The sequence below is a fragment of the Sinohyriopsis cumingii genome, chromosome 12, assembly GCF_028554795.1.
Source record: "Sinohyriopsis cumingii isolate HCF-2022 chromosome 12, ASM2855479v2, whole genome shotgun sequence".
Taxonomy (NCBI): Eukaryota; Metazoa; Mollusca; class Bivalvia; order Unionida; family Unionidae; genus Sinohyriopsis; species Sinohyriopsis cumingii.
In genome coordinates, this window is record NC_142972.1 from 48,570,339 (window position 1) to 48,588,001 (window position 17,663).

The 17,663-nt window shown below is 34.2% G+C and overlaps 1 protein-coding gene across 2 annotated transcripts in view; it reads right to left on the reverse strand.

Annotated features, from left to right (window-relative positions):
- LOC149786408 (uncharacterized) overlaps nucleotides 1-17,663 on the reverse strand; it is a 137,283-nt gene that overhangs the window by 65,804 nt on the left and 53,816 nt on the right. For both annotated transcript variants that reach the window (XM_089976832.1, XM_089976831.1), the window contains exons 6-9: nucleotides 8,925-9,041; nucleotides 6,136-6,252; nucleotides 3,438-3,554; nucleotides 663-779 (exon numbers count right to left, since the gene is read on the reverse strand). In XM_089976832.1, the coding sequence (XP_089832958.1) occupies nucleotides 663-779; nucleotides 3,438-3,554; nucleotides 6,136-6,252; nucleotides 8,925-9,041 (468 nt within the window). The remainder of the gene's footprint in view (nucleotides 1-662; nucleotides 780-3,437; nucleotides 3,555-6,135; nucleotides 6,253-8,924; nucleotides 9,042-17,663) is intronic.

Below are 17,663 nucleotides of genomic sequence, written 5' to 3' on the forward strand. Positions count from 1 at the left end.
GTCAAATCAGCACAATTTTCAATTAGACCGTTCTGCATGACCTAAGATGTCTTTCGTGAAAATTACATAGTTATTTAAAGTCGCGTCCCATATAGATAGCTCTTATGGTCTGGTCTTTGTCAAGTAGTATAAAACCTCAAACATATTTGTACAGGGACGTTTCTCTCTAGTACACCATAATAGTGCTTGATAGTAATGACTGCAGGAAAGTGTGACTGTTTTGCACCTACTAAACAATATAGTTGTAAAGATTGTACATTGCAGCTATCCATAGAGGTACCATTTGCTCTCGGGTAACCTACGTCTGATAAGCATTATTTTCTGAAAACGATTTCATCCACAACGGATGATGTAAGGTAATAGGATTTAAAAATGGCCATATTGTCGGCTATATTTGATGTTTGAGGGACACAATCGCCATGTATATCAAGGTGGACCGTCAGAATGAAACTGTGTACGAAATTTCTTGACGTCCCAGCATAACTACTAAACTAAGATGAATACAAACAATGTTATGTCCCTTCGGTACTTCATAAGTAGTACAAACATACAATATATGTGTTATCTGGAGGCACGTTTCAATGTAATATATTGACAAGTTTACATGATAAATAATTATTTGAACAATACTCGACATATTATACGCTTATTAAACAATTCACCTGCTTTACAGAGGGTTCCATTTTGGGTGTATCCTGACCTACACTGACAAGTCTCATTAGTGCAATTTGCATAGGGGTTGGAACATCCATTAGTTGCATCACATTTAAAGCCAACATCTGAAAATCAAAATAAACACTGTATTTATTAGAGGAGAAATTCAGCTAAGAAAACGTCGTGTTCAGAGATAATCATAAATCTATGTTGACCAGGAAAATAGATTTACATCATACACCACTGCATCGCTCTGAGAGGGTCAACGAGTTCAAAACCATGGATATTTCCTTATTCAAAAGCATGAATCTCTCCCTACATAAGTGTAAGAGTTACTAACATATAATGAAAAATAAGCAGCTGTCAGTTTCCTGTGGTCTCTAATGTGGCTGTCACTGTAAATGTTGCCCTCTTCCGTCAATTTGTGTGAAGTATTAGAAACAATTAAAACGTTGAATGGCATTTGTCGACAACAACAGGCTGCAACGGTTCATTTTTTAAATTAAGGTCAGATTTACTCATTGACTGGTAAGTTATTGATGACGATATCGTGTTTTACCTTGTTCTACGGCAAAAATATCATGTACTCGATACTCTTGTCACTAAACAGGACAATTCCTATCTTGACGTCAGAATAAATTTTCATATGTTGATATATTTCGTATAAATTCTTCCTATCATTGGCTAATTTTGAAATACTAAATGCAAATCGATATGTCAATGTATGATGCCCAGTGCGATGGCACAATACGAAACCTAACTTCAGTCTAATATATATGGTTGTGGAAATCAATTCATGACCTAAAGTTATATCAATGACAGAATCAACGAAAAACGAACCATGGAAAAGTTCAAACAAATTTCAAAAGTTACACCTTTGTTAGTTATGAGGTCATGGTTTGTAACCTTGATTACAATGATCCATCTGTTGTTGACATATTAAAGAAAAGTAGGTTAAATATGCCTGAGATTGCAGACCAGATATATAATTGATTTACTTACAGACGCATAAGAAAATGACCTATAGAGATCGCATAGTATTGCAGAGTTCTTGTGAAATACTAATTTTCTTGCTTCCATTCAATGAGTAGATGAAACCATATGACTATGATAAAATTGACTGCAAACGTTGCCATTCTGGAGGTTAGATGAAAAACATTTTAATGTACGAACAACTAAATGCTGTATTAAGTAACATAGTAGAAGCACGTGCAGATATGACAAAGGGTGATAGTTTAGAATATAACAAGGATTTGTATTCGTATCATGATTTGTATAATACCCAATTTGGTGACCATCTTGGACGGTCATACCTGTGTCATTTTCTTTAACGACCATCTGCACACGAGAAAGAGTCTATAAGTGATAAACCCATGCCGAAATGAAGAATAACACGTTTATCAAGATAGCCGACATGAGATCATTGTTGGATATCAGACCAGTAACACTTTTACTTGCAATCAATGTCGATATTACCACCAGCCTACCAGGAGGTCTGATAGCAATAGTTATGAAAAAGTGGATTTGGTGCAGATACTGGATGACTGATCAAAACATATTTGAATTAAGACTATATTACTACACATGTTGGCATCGTCGAATGGGCGACATACTTATCTGGAACTATTTAAGTTCCATTATAAATATCAGCGAAAATCCAATGTCAATATCACCACAAATAGAAGATGAGTACTATTAACATACAATCATATGAATGCCATGGTAGCCATGTCCGATAAACACCATCTTCAATGATGGCAATCTACATGTCATAGACACACTGCATAGAGGGAATAGTGATTGTTCCAGATGATCGACATGTAGGATATGTTGGATGTCAGATCAGCACCGTTTTCAATTAGACCGTTCTGCATGACCTAAGAGGTCTTTTCATGAAAACTACATGATCATAATATCATTCGTTAAAGAGGAGTAACGTGGTCAATATATACAAGCTACAATGTGAGAAGAAACACATGTTGGACCATGTATATAACATATGAACTATTTTCGTGAAAAATATATGACATTATGACCATCCATTCAAGAAGATCTGTGATTAAAACTATGATGGCTTGCGTGGTGGCTCTGTTATTGAATTCTTGAGAGTCACTGGTTTGATTTATGACAAAGTAGACTTCAAGAGGGACATGAGTGAAAAATTTAAAAGGCGAACACGATTTAGGTTATTTGCAGTCGCGTCCCATATAGTCAGCTCTTCTGGTCTGGTCTTTGTCAAGTAGTATAAAACCTCAAACATATTTGAACAGGGACTTTTCTCACTTATACACCATAATGCTGCTTGATAATAATGATTGCATGCAGGAAAGTACGACAGTTTTGCACCTACTGAAGAATATAGTTGTAAATATTGCACATTGCAACTCTCCATAGAGGTACCATTTGCTTTTCGGATCATCTAAGTCTGATAAGCATTCTTTTCTGAAAACTACATCATCTATTCTGTATGATACCAAGTAATAGGATTTAAAAAATGGCCATATTGCTGGCTATATTTGATTTTTGAAGGACATAATCTCCATGTATATCAAAGTAGACCGTCAGAATGAAACTGTACGAAATGTCTTGGCGTCCAAGCATCACTTCTAAATTAAGATGAATAAAAACAATGATACGCTTCTTCGGTCCTTCAGACGTACAACAAACATACAATATATGTGTTGTGTGGATGGCACATTTCAATGTAATATAATGTCAAATTTACATGATAAATAATTATTTCAAGAACGTACGACATTTTATACGCTTATTAAACAATTCACCTGCTTTACAGAGGGTTCCATTTTGGGTGTATCCTGACCTACACTGACAAGTCTCATTAGTGCAATTTGCATAGGGGTTGGAACATCCATTAGTTGCATCACATTTAGAACCAAAATCTGAAAATGAAAATAAACATTGTATTTATTAGAGGAGAAAGTCAGCTAAGAAAACGCCGTGTTCAGAGATGATCATAAATCTATGTTGACCAGGAAAATAGATTTACTTCATACTCCACTACATCGTTACGAGAGGGTCAACGAGTTCAAAACCATGGATATTTTCTTATTCAAAAGCATGAATCTCTGCCTACATAAGTGTAAGAGGTACTAAAAAATGATCAAAACAATGCAGCTGTCAGTTTAATGCGGTCTAAAAGTGGCTGACCCTGTAACTGTGGCCCTCTTACGTCAATTTTTGTGAAGTAATAGAAACAATTAAAACGTTGAATGGCATTTGTCGAAAGCAACACACTGCAACAGTTCATGTTTAAAATTAAGGTCAGATTTACTCATTGAATGGTAAGTTATTGATGACGATATCGTGTTTTACCTTGTTCTACCGCAAAGGTATCATGTACTAGATGTTCTTGTCACTAAACAGGACAATTCCTATCTTAACGTCAGAATAAATTTTCGTATGTTGATATATTTCGTATAAATTCTTCCAATCGTTGCTAAATTTTGAAATACTAAATGCAAATCAATATGTCAGTGAATGATGACCAGTACGATGGCACAATACGAATCCTAACTTCAATCTAATATATATGATTATGGGCATCATTTCATGACCAAAGGTAATATCAATGACAGAATCAACGAAAAAAGAACCATTGAAAATTTCAAACAAATTTCAAAAGTTACACCTTTGTTAGTTATGAGGTTATTTAGGTTATGGTTTGTAACCTTGATTGCAAGGATCCATCTGCTGTGAAGGTTCACAATGTTAAAGAAAAGGAGGTTAAATATGCCTGAGATCGCAGAACAGAATTAAAATTGCTTTACTTACAGTCATAAGAAAATGACCTATAGATATCGCATAGTATTGCAGAGTTCTTGTGAAATACTCATTTTCTTGCTTCCATTCAATGTGTAGATGAAACCATATGTCTATGATAAAATTGACTGCAAACGTTGCCATTTTGCAGGTTAGATGAAAAACATTTTAATGTACGACCAACTATATGCTGTATTAAGTAGCATAGTAGAAGCACGTGCTGGTATGACAAAGAGTGATAGTTTAGAATATAACAAGGATTTGTACTCGTATCATGATTTGCATAATACCCAAGGTGGTGACCATCTTGGATGGTCATATCTGTGTCATTTTCTTTAAGGACCATCTGCACACGAGAAAGACTACATAAGTGAGAAACCCATGCCATGTTTATCAAGATAGCCGACATGGGATCATTATTGGATATCGGACCAGTAACACTTTTATTTACAATCAATGTCGATATGACCACCAGCCTACCAGGAAGTTTGATAGCAGTAGTTACGAAAAGGTGGACAGGGAGAACATACTGGATGTCTGATCAACACATATTTGAATTAAGACTATATTACTACACATGGTGGCATCGTCGAATGGGCGACATACTTATCTGGAACTATTAAGCCATGCGAAACGTTCGATGTACACCATTTTCAATGATGGCAATCTACATGTCATACACATACTACTTAGAGGGAAGAGTGAGTGTTCCAGATGATCCACATGTAGGATATGTTGGATGTCAGATCAGCACCATTTTCAATTAGACAGTTCCGCATGACCTAAGAGGTCTTTTCATGAAAATTACATGTTCATAATGTCATTCATTAAAGAGGAGTAACGTGGTCAATATATACAAGCTACAGTAGCAGAAGAGACAGAAATGCTAATTTCGTATTGGACCATGTATATGGCATATGAACTATTTTCGTGAAAACTATATGACATTATGACCATCCATTCAAGAAGATCGGTGATTAAAACTATGATGGCTAGCGTGGTGGCTCTGTTATTGGATTCTTGAGAGTCACTGGTTTGATTTATCACAAAGTAGACTTCAAGAGAGAAATGAGTGCCAAATTTAAAAGGCGAACACGATTTAGGTTATTTGCAGTCGCGTCCCATATAGTCAGCTCTTCTGGTCTGGTCTTTGTCAAGTAGTATAAAACCTCAAACATATTTGAACAGGGACTTTTCTCACTTATACACCATAATGCTGCTTGATAATAATAATTGCATGCAGGAAAGTACGACAGTTTTGCACCTACTGAAGAATATAGTTGTAAATATTGCACATTGCAGCTCTCCATAGAGGTACCATTTGCTTTTCGGACCATCTAAGTCTGATAAGCATTCTTTTCTGAAAACTACATCATCTATTCTGTATGATATCAAGTAATAGGATTTAAAAAATGGCCATATTGCTGGCTATATTTGATTTTTGAATTACACAATCTCCATGTATATCAAAGTAGACCGTCAGAATGAAACTGTACGAAATGTCTTGGCGTCCAAGCATCACTTCTAAATTAAGATGAATAAAAACAATGATATGCTTCTTCGGTCCTTCAGACGTACAACAAACATACAATATATGTGTTGTGTGGATGGCACATTTCAATGTAATATAATGTCAAATTTACATGATAAATAATTATTTCAAGAACGTACGACATTTTATACGCTTATTAAACAATTCACCTGCTTTACAGAGGGTTCCATTTTGGGTGTATCCTGACCTACACTGACAAGTCTCATTAGTGCAATTTGCATAGGGGTTGGAACATCCATTAGTTGCATCACATTTAGAACCAAAATCTGAAAATGAAAGTAAACATTGTATTTATTAGAGGAGAAAGTCAGCTAAGAAAACGCCGTGTTCAGAGATGATCATAAATCTATGTTGACCAGGAAAATAGATTTACTTCATACTCCACTACATCGTTACGAGAGGGTCAACGAGTTCAAAACCATGGATATTTTCTTATTCAAAAGCATGAATCTCTGCCTACATAAGTGTAAGAGGTACTACCATATAATCAAAACAATGCAGCTGTCAGTTTAATGTGGTCTAAAAGTGGCTGACCCTGTAACTGTGGCCCTCTTACGTCAATTTTTGTGAAGTAATAGAAACAATTAAAACGTTGAATGGCATTTGTCGACAGCAACACGCTGCAACAGCTCATGTTTAAAATTAAGGTCAGATTTACTCATTGAATGGTAAGTTATTGATGACGATATCGTGTTTTACCTTGTTCTACCGCAAAGGTATCATGTACTAGATGTTCTTGTCACTAAACAGGACAATTCCTATCTTAACGTCAGAATAAATTTTCGTATGTTGATATATTTCGTATAAATTCTTCCTATCGTTGCTAAATTTTGAAATACTAAATGCAAATCGATATGTCAGTGAATGATGACCAGTACGATGGCACAATACGAATCCTAACTTCAGTCTAATATATATGGTTATGGGCATCATTTCATGACCAAAAGTAATATCAATGACAGAATCAACGAAAAAAGAACCATTGAAAATTTCAAACAAATTTCAAAAGTTACACCTTTGTTAGCTATGGGGTTATTTAGGTTATGGTTTGTAACCTTGATTACAAGGATCCGTCTGCTGTGAAGGTTCACAATATTAAAGAAAAGGAGGTTAAACATGCCTGAGATCGCAGAACAGAATTAAAATTGCTTTACTTACAGACATAAGAAAATGACCTATAGATATCGCATAGTATTGCAGAGTTCTTGTGAAATACTCATTTTCTTGCTTCCATTCAATGAGTAGATGAAACCATATGACTATGATAAAATTGACTGCAAACGTTGCCATTTTGGAGGTTAGATGAAAAACATTTTAATGTACGACCAACTATATGCTGTATTAAGTAACACAGTAGAAGCACGTGCTGATATGACAAAGAGTGATAGTTTAGAATATAACAAGGATTTGTATTCGTATCATGATTTGTATCATACCCAAGGTGGTGACCATCTTGGACGGTCATACCTGTGTCATTTTCTTTAACGACCATCTGCACACGAGAAAGAGTCTATAAGTGCGAAACCCATGCCGAAATGAAGAATAACACGTTTATCAAGATAGCCGACATGAGATCATTGTTGGATATCAGACCAGTAACACTTTTACTTACAATCAATGTCGATATGACCACCAGCCTACCAGGAGGTCTGATAGCAATAGTTATGAAAAAGTGGATATGGCGCACATATTGGATGATTGATCAACACGTATTTGAATTAAGACTATATTACGACACATGTTGGCATCGTCGAATCGGCGACATACTTATCTGGAACTATTTAAGTTCCATTATAAATATCACGGAAAATCCAATGTCAATATGACCACAAATAGAAGAAGAGTACCAATAACAAAAAATCAGATGAATGCCATGGTAGCCATGTCCGATAAACACCATTTTCAATGATGGCAATCTATATGTCATAGACACACTGCTTAGAGGGAATAGTGATTGTTCCAGATGATCGACATTTAGGATATGTTGAATGTCAGATCAGCACCGTTTTCAATTAGACCGTTCTGCATGACCTAAGAGGTCTTTTCATGAAAACTACATGTTCATAATGTCATTCATTAAAGAGGAGTAACGTGGTCAATATATACAAGCTTCAGTGTGAGAAGAAACACATATTGGACCATGTATATAACATATGAACTATTTTCGTGAAAAATATATGACATTATGACCATCTATTCAAGAAGATCTGTGATTAAAACTATGATGGCTAGCGTGGTGGCTCTGTTATTGGATTCTTGAGAGTCACTGGTTTGATTTATCACAAAGTAAACTTCAAGAGGGACATGAGTGCCAAATTTAAAAGGCGAACACGATTTTGGTTATTTGCAGTCGCGTCCCATATAGTCAGCTCTTCTGGTCTGGTCTTTGTCAAGTAGTATAAAACCTCAAACATATTTGAAAAGGGACTTTTCTCACTTATACACCATAATGCTGCTTGATAATAATAATTGCATGCAGGAAAGTACGACAGTTTTGCACCTACTGAAGAATATAGTTGTAAATATTGCACATTGCAACTCTCCATAGAGGTACCATTTGCTTTTCGGACCATCTAAGTCTGATAAGCATTCTTTTCTGAAAACTACATCATCTATTCTGTATGATATCAAGTAATAGGATTTAAAAAATGGCCATATTGCTGGCTATATTTGATTTTTGAATTACACAATCTCCATGTATATCAAAGTAGACCGTCAGAATGAAACTGTGTATGAAATGTCTTGGCGTCCAAGCATCACTTCTAAATTAAGATGAATAAAAACAATGATATGCTTCTTCGGTCCTTCAGACGTACAACAAACATATAAAATATGTGTTCTGTGGAGGCACATTTCAATGTAATATAATGTCAAATTTACATGATAAATAATTATTTCAAGAACGTACGACATTTTATACGCTTATTAAACAATTCACCTGCTTTACAGAGGGTTCCATTTTGGGTGTATCCTGACCTACACTGACAAGTCTCATTAGTGCAATTTGCATAGGGGTTGGAACATCCATTAGTTGCATCACATTTAGAACCAAAATCTGAAAATGAAAATAAACATTGTATTTATTAGAGGAGAAAGTCAGCTAAGAAAACGCCGTGTTCAGAGATGATCATAAATCTATGTTGACCAGGAAAATAGATTTACTTCATACTCCACTACATCGTTACGAGAGGGTCAACGAGTTCAAAACCATGGATATTTTCTTATTCAAAAGCATGAATCTCTGCCTACATAAGTGTAAGAGGTACTACCATATAAACAAAACAATGCAGCTGTCAGTTTAATGTGGTCTCTAAAGTGGCTGACCCTGTAACTGTGGCCCTCTTACGTCAATTATTTTGAAATATTAGAAACAATTAAAACGTTGAATGGCATTTGTCGAAAGCAACACGCTGCAACAGTTCATGTTTAAAATTAAGGTCAGATTTACTCATTGAATGGTAAGTTATTGATGACGATATCGTGTTTTACCTTGTTCTACCGCAAAGGTATCATGTACTAGATGTTCTTGTCACTAAACAGGACAATTCCTATCTTAACGTCAGAATAAATTTTCGTATGTTGATATATTTCGTATAAATTCTTCCTATCGTTGCTAAATTTTGAAATACTAAATGCAAATCGATATGTCAGTGAATGATGACCAGTACGATGGCACAATACGAATCCTAACTTCAGTCTAATATATATGGTTATGGGCATCATTTCATGACCAAAAGTAATATCAATGACAGAATCAACGAAAAAAGAACCATTGAAAATTTCAAACAACTTTTAAAAGTTACACCTTTGTTAGTTATGGGGTTATTTAGGTTATGGTTTGTAACCTTGATTACAAGGATCCATCTGCTGTGAAGGTTCACAATATTAAAGAAAAGGAGGTTAAATATGCCTGAGATCGCAGAACAGAATTAAAATTGCTTTACTTACAGACGCAGAAGAAAATGACCTTTAGATATCGCATAGTATTGCAGAGTTCTTGTGAAATACTCATTTTCTTGCTTCCATTCAATGAGTAGATAAAACCATATGACTATGATAAAATTGACTGCAAACGTTGTCATTTTGGAGGTTAGATGAAAAACATTTTAATGTACGACCAACTATATGCTGTATTAAGTAACACAGTAGAAGCACGTGCTGATATGACAAAGAGTGATAGTTTAGAATATAACAAGGATTTGTATTCGTATCATGATTTGTATCATACCCAAGGTGGTGACCATCTTGGACGGTCATACCTGTGTCATTTTCTTTAAGGACCATCTGCACACGAGAAGGAGTCTATAAGTGAGAAACCCATGCCGAAATGAAGAATAACACGTTTATCAAGATAGCCGACATGAGATCATTGTTGGATATCAGACCAGTAACACTTTTACTTACAATCAATGTCGATATTACCACCAGCCTACCAGGAGGTCTGATAGCAATAGCTATGAAAAAGTGGATATGGCGCACATATTGGATGATTGATCAACACATATTTGAATTAAGACTATATTACGACACATGTTGGCATCGTCGAATCGGCGACATACTTATCTGGAACTATTTAAGTTCCATTATAAATATCACGGAAAATCCAATGTCAATATGACCACAAATAGAAGAAGAGTACCAATAACAAAAAATCAGATGAATGCCATGGTAGCCATGTCCGATAAACACCATTTTCAATGATGGCAATCTATATGTCATAGACACACTGCATAGAGGGAATAGTGATTGTTCCAGATGATCCACATGTAGGATATGTTGGATGTCAGATCAGCACCATTTTCAATTAGACCGTTCTGCATGGCCTAAGAGGTCTTTTCATGAAAATTACATGTTCATAATGTCATTCATTAAAGAGTAGTAACTTGGTCAATATATACAAGCTTCAATGTGAGAAGAAACACATATTGGACCATGAATATAACATATGAACTATTATCGTGAAGACCAACGACTGAAAGATGTTATGTTTTCGTCTTCTCTTTCTTTCCAAATGTTTGAAAACAGATGATGACACGTTTCTGAGAAATGTCGTAAATATTGTTAAAAACGAGATTTGACATTTGAACGCTTTTAAATTTTGTTTAGTAAGTACAATGAGACCTAAATAAATAAATCATTGGTGAAATAGAGATTAATATAAAAGATTTTAAGCTACAATCGTATTAGAAGGCAACTCAATATTAAATACTTTCGTTAGAGGTACACATTCTACAATTTATTACTGTCTTATATCATAAGTAAATCGTTGAAAACCAATTAACCAGAGGTACAATCATTTTGTAAAGATGAATAAAATTAAGTTGTAATATAGCGGAGGAAATAGTATTAGAAGAGAAAAGAATTAAACAAAACTTGCACCAACATATACAAAGAAGTGCTCATTGTGTTTTCAAAATGTAATTTTCATAACAATTATTTAACTGATATAATAGTAGGAGAGTAAAAATGACTACATTATTTGATGAAGGGAATCAATCAGTGAAAATGAAAATCAACCCATTGTATTCTCCTTTACCAAAGAGAAAACGTATTTGAAAACATTATGAAATAGAATGAAAAGAGAAAAAGTAAAATAAAACTTAAGGATTCATTGAAAAAGATAATACATTTCTATAGATTTTACACCAGAAATGGTCAAGATTTGCATGAATGTTCTGAAGTATAGCAATAATTAAAATATAATAATTAGTAGAGTGAGATATTTTAGTTCGATCCAAGGTGGAATATTTTTTATCTTTTGCAATTAAACAACTCATATCTTCAAAACAGGAGCACATTTAGAACTATATACAATCTACCATCACTGGACAAAATCTTCATACATAATGAACATAAGCCGGATAAAAAAATTGTGCCCGATATGATGCTTGCTTTATTGCACAATGCATTAAGACATGATATAAATACAAACTGAGTAATAGACGCAGATGAATTATCAGTTCACTTACAAACATACTGACCTATTAGATGAATAACGCATATATAATTGCCACAATATGTAAGGCCAAACAAGAAGAACAAAGATAAAATAATAACAATTATGTCAGAAAATTAGTTTTTTTCCTTCAAATATAACCTTAGACCTATGAACATTGGTTTAACTTACATGCAATAAAAATAAAATATACTGATAAATGTAAAGAAATTTAATGCCTGCAAATGATGATGATACTAAATGATTATGAGGTTCTAGATGAAAAAAGTAGAACAGACTGCCGGGGAGGGGCAATTTTGATGTTGCACCAAGTCCGATGGAGCGAAGAAGTAAATTTGCACAAAGAAAAGGAAATGTAGATAAATATAATTATTTTGGTATTGATAATTTCATTAATTTTATGATTTACTGACATTAAATGATCATAAGAGAATGTAGAGTAAGACAAATTGTTCGATTTTCATTATATTTGTGTGTGCTTGTTATTTATTGCGATTTTAAAAGTATTCTAAACCACGTTAAATTATAAAGATACTAGCGATGACTCATGGACAAAAATATGAAATAACAGCAGCAGCCAAGGTTAATTTTAGAGTTCTTCAAAGATAAGGCAGTACACAACTCTTATGAAACTAATAGTTACAGATAAAACATTATGTTAAGGCATTGTTGAGTATTTAACAGTAGTAACATATTTAATTTATATAGAAAGTAAACAAACGCTGCAGAAATATCTTTTACCAAAGAAGATATAAAACATAACGGTTCAACCAACTAATTCCATAATTGCGAAACGATTATTGCATACATTAGCACCAACAATGTCAATTAGTCCAGCAAAGTATGTGATATTACCCATTATATTAGTAATTATAGAGTTCGTTCACAAACTAAATGCAACATCAATTAAAATATCAAAAATACATCCTATGTGTATTGTCCCGTTATAAGTAAGGAACAATAGCCAGATTGCAACATGTATATGCTAGACCCTGAGGCTAATTATTCGCTTCATAAATGTTGCGAGTGTAAGCCGACATCAAAAAGACGGATGGGAAGCCAGTTGCTTATAACATGGCTATAAGAACTTGTTACTGGCGCCTTATTTGCTGAGTGCGATTGACAGCGACGTGGCATGAATTGCCGGTGTTGGCTCAAAGGAATATCAAGTGTGGGTCGTAAATCCACCCTTGACATACTGCCGGGGAGGCGACAATGTCAGCTATTTATGTAGACCATGGGTGAATCGACATCCACTCGAAACTGAGCAAGGCGTGGCCACCATTGGAATCGCATGTTTAAATCTAGTGTCTTGAAACTAAACGTCAGTAGTCGCTCACCTATCTTGCGGGAATTCCATAAGGAAGTTATAAGCTACTCCGACGTCATTCGAAATTGACGGAAACATTGTTATTCTGGGAATTACAATGGAACTTCGGAAAGGAAGCTTTTAGGGACCGGAGAAGCTGTAGGAGACAGATAAGGGAAATACTCTGGTACAGTTGGTACACCCCGACGTCATTCGAAATTGACGAGAAAACATTGTTATTCTGGGAATTAAAAAGGAACTTCGGAAAGTAAACTTTTAGGGACCAGAGGAGCTGTAGGAGACAGAGAAATGAAATACCCTGGTACAGTTGGTTCCGAGTCTACTGGGAGACAAGAGAAGGAGAGAACGGAAGTGAAGGAAGTGGAAGGTTGAAGGACGTGGTTGTTGGACTGAAGAGGTACTCGGTACCAGTCAAGAAATACTACAGATGAGTAGAAACTTAGGACAGGGGGAAAATCTAACACATTAAATCCGATGATGAAATAGTCAGTCACTTGGTAGAGTGAAAGACGATTGATAGGATTTGAATATTTAATTTCATTTGAAGAAAGACTATCTGTAATTGAATGGCATTATATTTCTTGTTTATTTGAATTTCACCTTTTGTGTATTCAGTAATTTAATTGTCAGCATCGCTGACTGGGGGCTCGGAGCTCTGAGTATCTATCACTACTTCAATTTCTAACGATAACGAGCCAGGGTGGGTCATCTGTAATAATTAAAGTTAATACTGGGAGCATCCCCACTCCAACCTAAGGTAGTCTGTGATGAGAACCCGTTACATTTATTCATAATTAATCAGGTTACGACTTTAATTTATAAAATTATTAGCCAAACTTATTTCGATAACCAGGTGTGGAATAATTCCAAATAATGATGCAAACACGATTTTGAGGAGTAAAGAATGTTGTGGGTTATTTTGAAAACGATAACAAAAGGTGTTTCTTTCGAAAAGTGTCCAATTAGCTGTTGATTGTGAAATGTTTACGGTTATTTATTAAATAAATCTTCATGATTATTGGTGTTTATAAAATGTTTGAAACAAACAAACACTTGAATGGGCTGGGGAATCAATATTTTATGGAAATGCTTTTACCTCTATGAGTGTATTGATGACTCTAGTAGGTCCAAATAAACTAAAATTCAAATCGAATACAATATTAGAAAATGTATGTCTTAGAGATGAATTGTAAAGGGTGCTGCCAGCTAATAAACAAACGATACCTTGAAACATTTTATGCTGACATCTCTGGATGAACTTGACAATTGTCCCTTTAAACACAATACATTTTAAGTAAGTTTGGTAGTGAATTTAGAACTGTTCGTATCCTTAATTGTAACAAAGAAACATGCTATTTTCACAGCGCTCGATGATTAACATGTGATGCTAGTTTAAAGGTAGTAGAAGTAGAATTTCGATTATTAATTGATTATGACGTATTGATGGAATTGAGAATAACAGGACGATTATATATGCTAAATATTGTCTTCACTAATATATCGATGATGAATGTCACGTTTGAAATCATGCAGGATATGATAGGTCAAAACAAAGGTCATTTACTAATATAAGTTAAGGCCCATGAACTATATAATAGGTCCGTATGCATGTCAAAGCATTTAGCTGGGGGAACTAAACAACAAATCAAAATTACAAAACAAATTGCTGTCTAGGAACGATGATAACAGTGTGGCATTTTACAAAAATATCTAAAGATAAAAAGATATTTACATGACTGTTGTGAAATTTACCCTTTAGTATCAGTAAAATAGTCACATGTTGTAAACATCAAAGCTAAAGAACTCTTTGGTCAAAAACATTCAACGCAGTCAAACAGTAAATTAAATACAATTTCAAGAGAATGGAAACCAATGCTCGTGAAACGAAATGTTTTTGAACTATAATGAATAATCATTACATGGAACATATATATATATATAAGATGATTATTGCAAATATGTGTTCAATGGAAATAAAATTTCATAACATGAAAAATTAACACTTGAAAGGAAAATCATTTTGGCTAAGAATTGTTTTAGCAAGTATCAAACAATTACAAAATTAAAGGAACCTAACTTAAGAAATTTTGTAACATCATTTATTGCTAAAGCTATTTGTATTGTATAGACCATAGTTTATTTGTTTCTTTGTCATTTTTAACTTATTTAGTTTGTCACAATGAAATTGAAAAAATCTTTCAAGATATTAACTCTCACATTACGTTTGTATGTCATCTCGTTGCTCGCCAACTAATGTCTGTGTGTCTTCTCTCATATGTTACCTAATGTATTACTTTGAGAGTAAAACATGTTGGTAATCGTTCCACTGATATTGATAGAGAACCACCTACTTGATTATTTATGCCACAAGAAGGAAAATAGGGGTACTGTAGCTGTATTGGAAATAATTATTTTTGAAAAATAAAAACAACTAAAATATACCATGAGAATCTTAATTTGAAGAAAAGTTGTCATTAAATGACAGGCCAAAACAATTTTTCAAAGGGAAAGGTCTGATAATTCATATTGTTTTCACAGCTTTTGGTACGATCGTAGTAACTCCTATCGTAACCACATAAAAGGATTAACAGTAAAATAGCGTTCGTGGTAGAGGTAACTCTAATGTCTACATTATTAATGCAAAAGAGGTGTGAAAATAATGGCCGGCAATTCGTTTGAATTAACTAAGTATGCTGTAGCAGCGATACCTGGTATAATTCGATAATACGCTGGTTTTTAAATTTACCAGGAAAATTATTTATTTCATCTGCTGATAATGTCATTTTTTTTCTTTCTTGCATTAATTTGCTTTATCTTTGAGATTGTCTAAAAGGTATAATTATAATAGCGAAAATGATTATTGATTAGCATGGTAATTCATTTATTTGTTCAAAGGAAATTGCAGCAGTCCTGCAACAATATCCACTCTACTTAACGCTTGCCTATAAGATGCAAGATGCATGATTTATGTCAGTTAAATCAGTATATGTTAGTTGCAAATATTATTATTGGTAACGTTGGTTTGTCTGAATACTATCTTGTTTTGGTCCTAGTTCTATTAATTCACAACCAGTAATATGTCAGTGTGTATTGGCTGCTGATAGTACATTCTTGTTCACGTTTGCTTGTAGATTGTTAATATATTCAGTTCCATCACTCTATCACTGGATACTACAAAACAATATACAGTCGCCACAAACTGCAATGTGCAATCTAACTGTTTAAGGTGATATATGACTTTGAAAGCTTCATGCGTTGTTTTCATCCGAGTTATAACATTGTCTCTCTAAACATAATGCTTAAATATTTTAGATTTGAACACTAGTACCAAATAAATAAAACATATCGATTCTTCTGGTTTGGTTTTGTGGCCCCATAATTGATATTTCGAGGATTTTCGCTAAGGTAGGGTTCGTCGTTTTGATATCTGTAATAGATGCTACCTTCTGAAATCGTGGTATTCCTCCCATTTAGACATATCCAACAATAATAGGGTGAAATAGGAACGATTTTAGAAATTATTTACAAATTTCTAGATTTATTATGTTGTGTGCTGGATGAAATATTTTTCTTATAACGATAGTATTTATCGTTCAGAGGACAGTTTTCTTATTGGAAAGTATTGAAACCTATATATTAATGTAACTAATTCAGGTGTATTATAGTATGATAAATGCCATTAAGATATTCGGTATATTTACATTGCTATCCATACTGCCCAGTTTCACTGATTCTGTCACAATTTCATACCACATCGTGCCCTGTATATAACAACTGAAGAGTCTCTGTCAAAATTAATAGTGTATCTTCTGAAAATGTGTACTGGCTTGTACTTAAAACAGTCATGCTGTTTACCTCCCATGCACCCTAAATTAAATTTAAGCTTAATAAAACTACGGGATATTGCTTTATATAGTTTCTGTGTATTGAAGATGTAAGTGGTTCATTTTTAGTTCTTCAAAACATCTGAGCTGTCACTGGATTTTTCACAAAGGTTTTCACATTAATCATCAAGGAATAAGGACCTCTATATCGGATATTTTATTTCATAAACATTATTGCGGACACTATCACAGTCGTTTTCTTACAAATTTAGCAATAACTGACCCAATACTTCAACCAGATTTGAAGGCCACTGGTTCGTGTTTTTTTATACTAAGTTAAGGTAGTTGTTCTAGCTGGCCATTCTTTCTTTCCATAAAATTCTTCGAAAAATACCTGAAGTGTTTCTGATAGACGTTTATCAACCACTGGTCCATGGTTTGTGTTTCATGAATCGTTGACGACCACTGGACAGGTATATTGGTTCACTGGCTGTTTCATTCTTAAAATTCTGACAATCACTCGCCCCGGTTTTGCCGACATGTGATAAGTGTCTTTTTCGTACATGT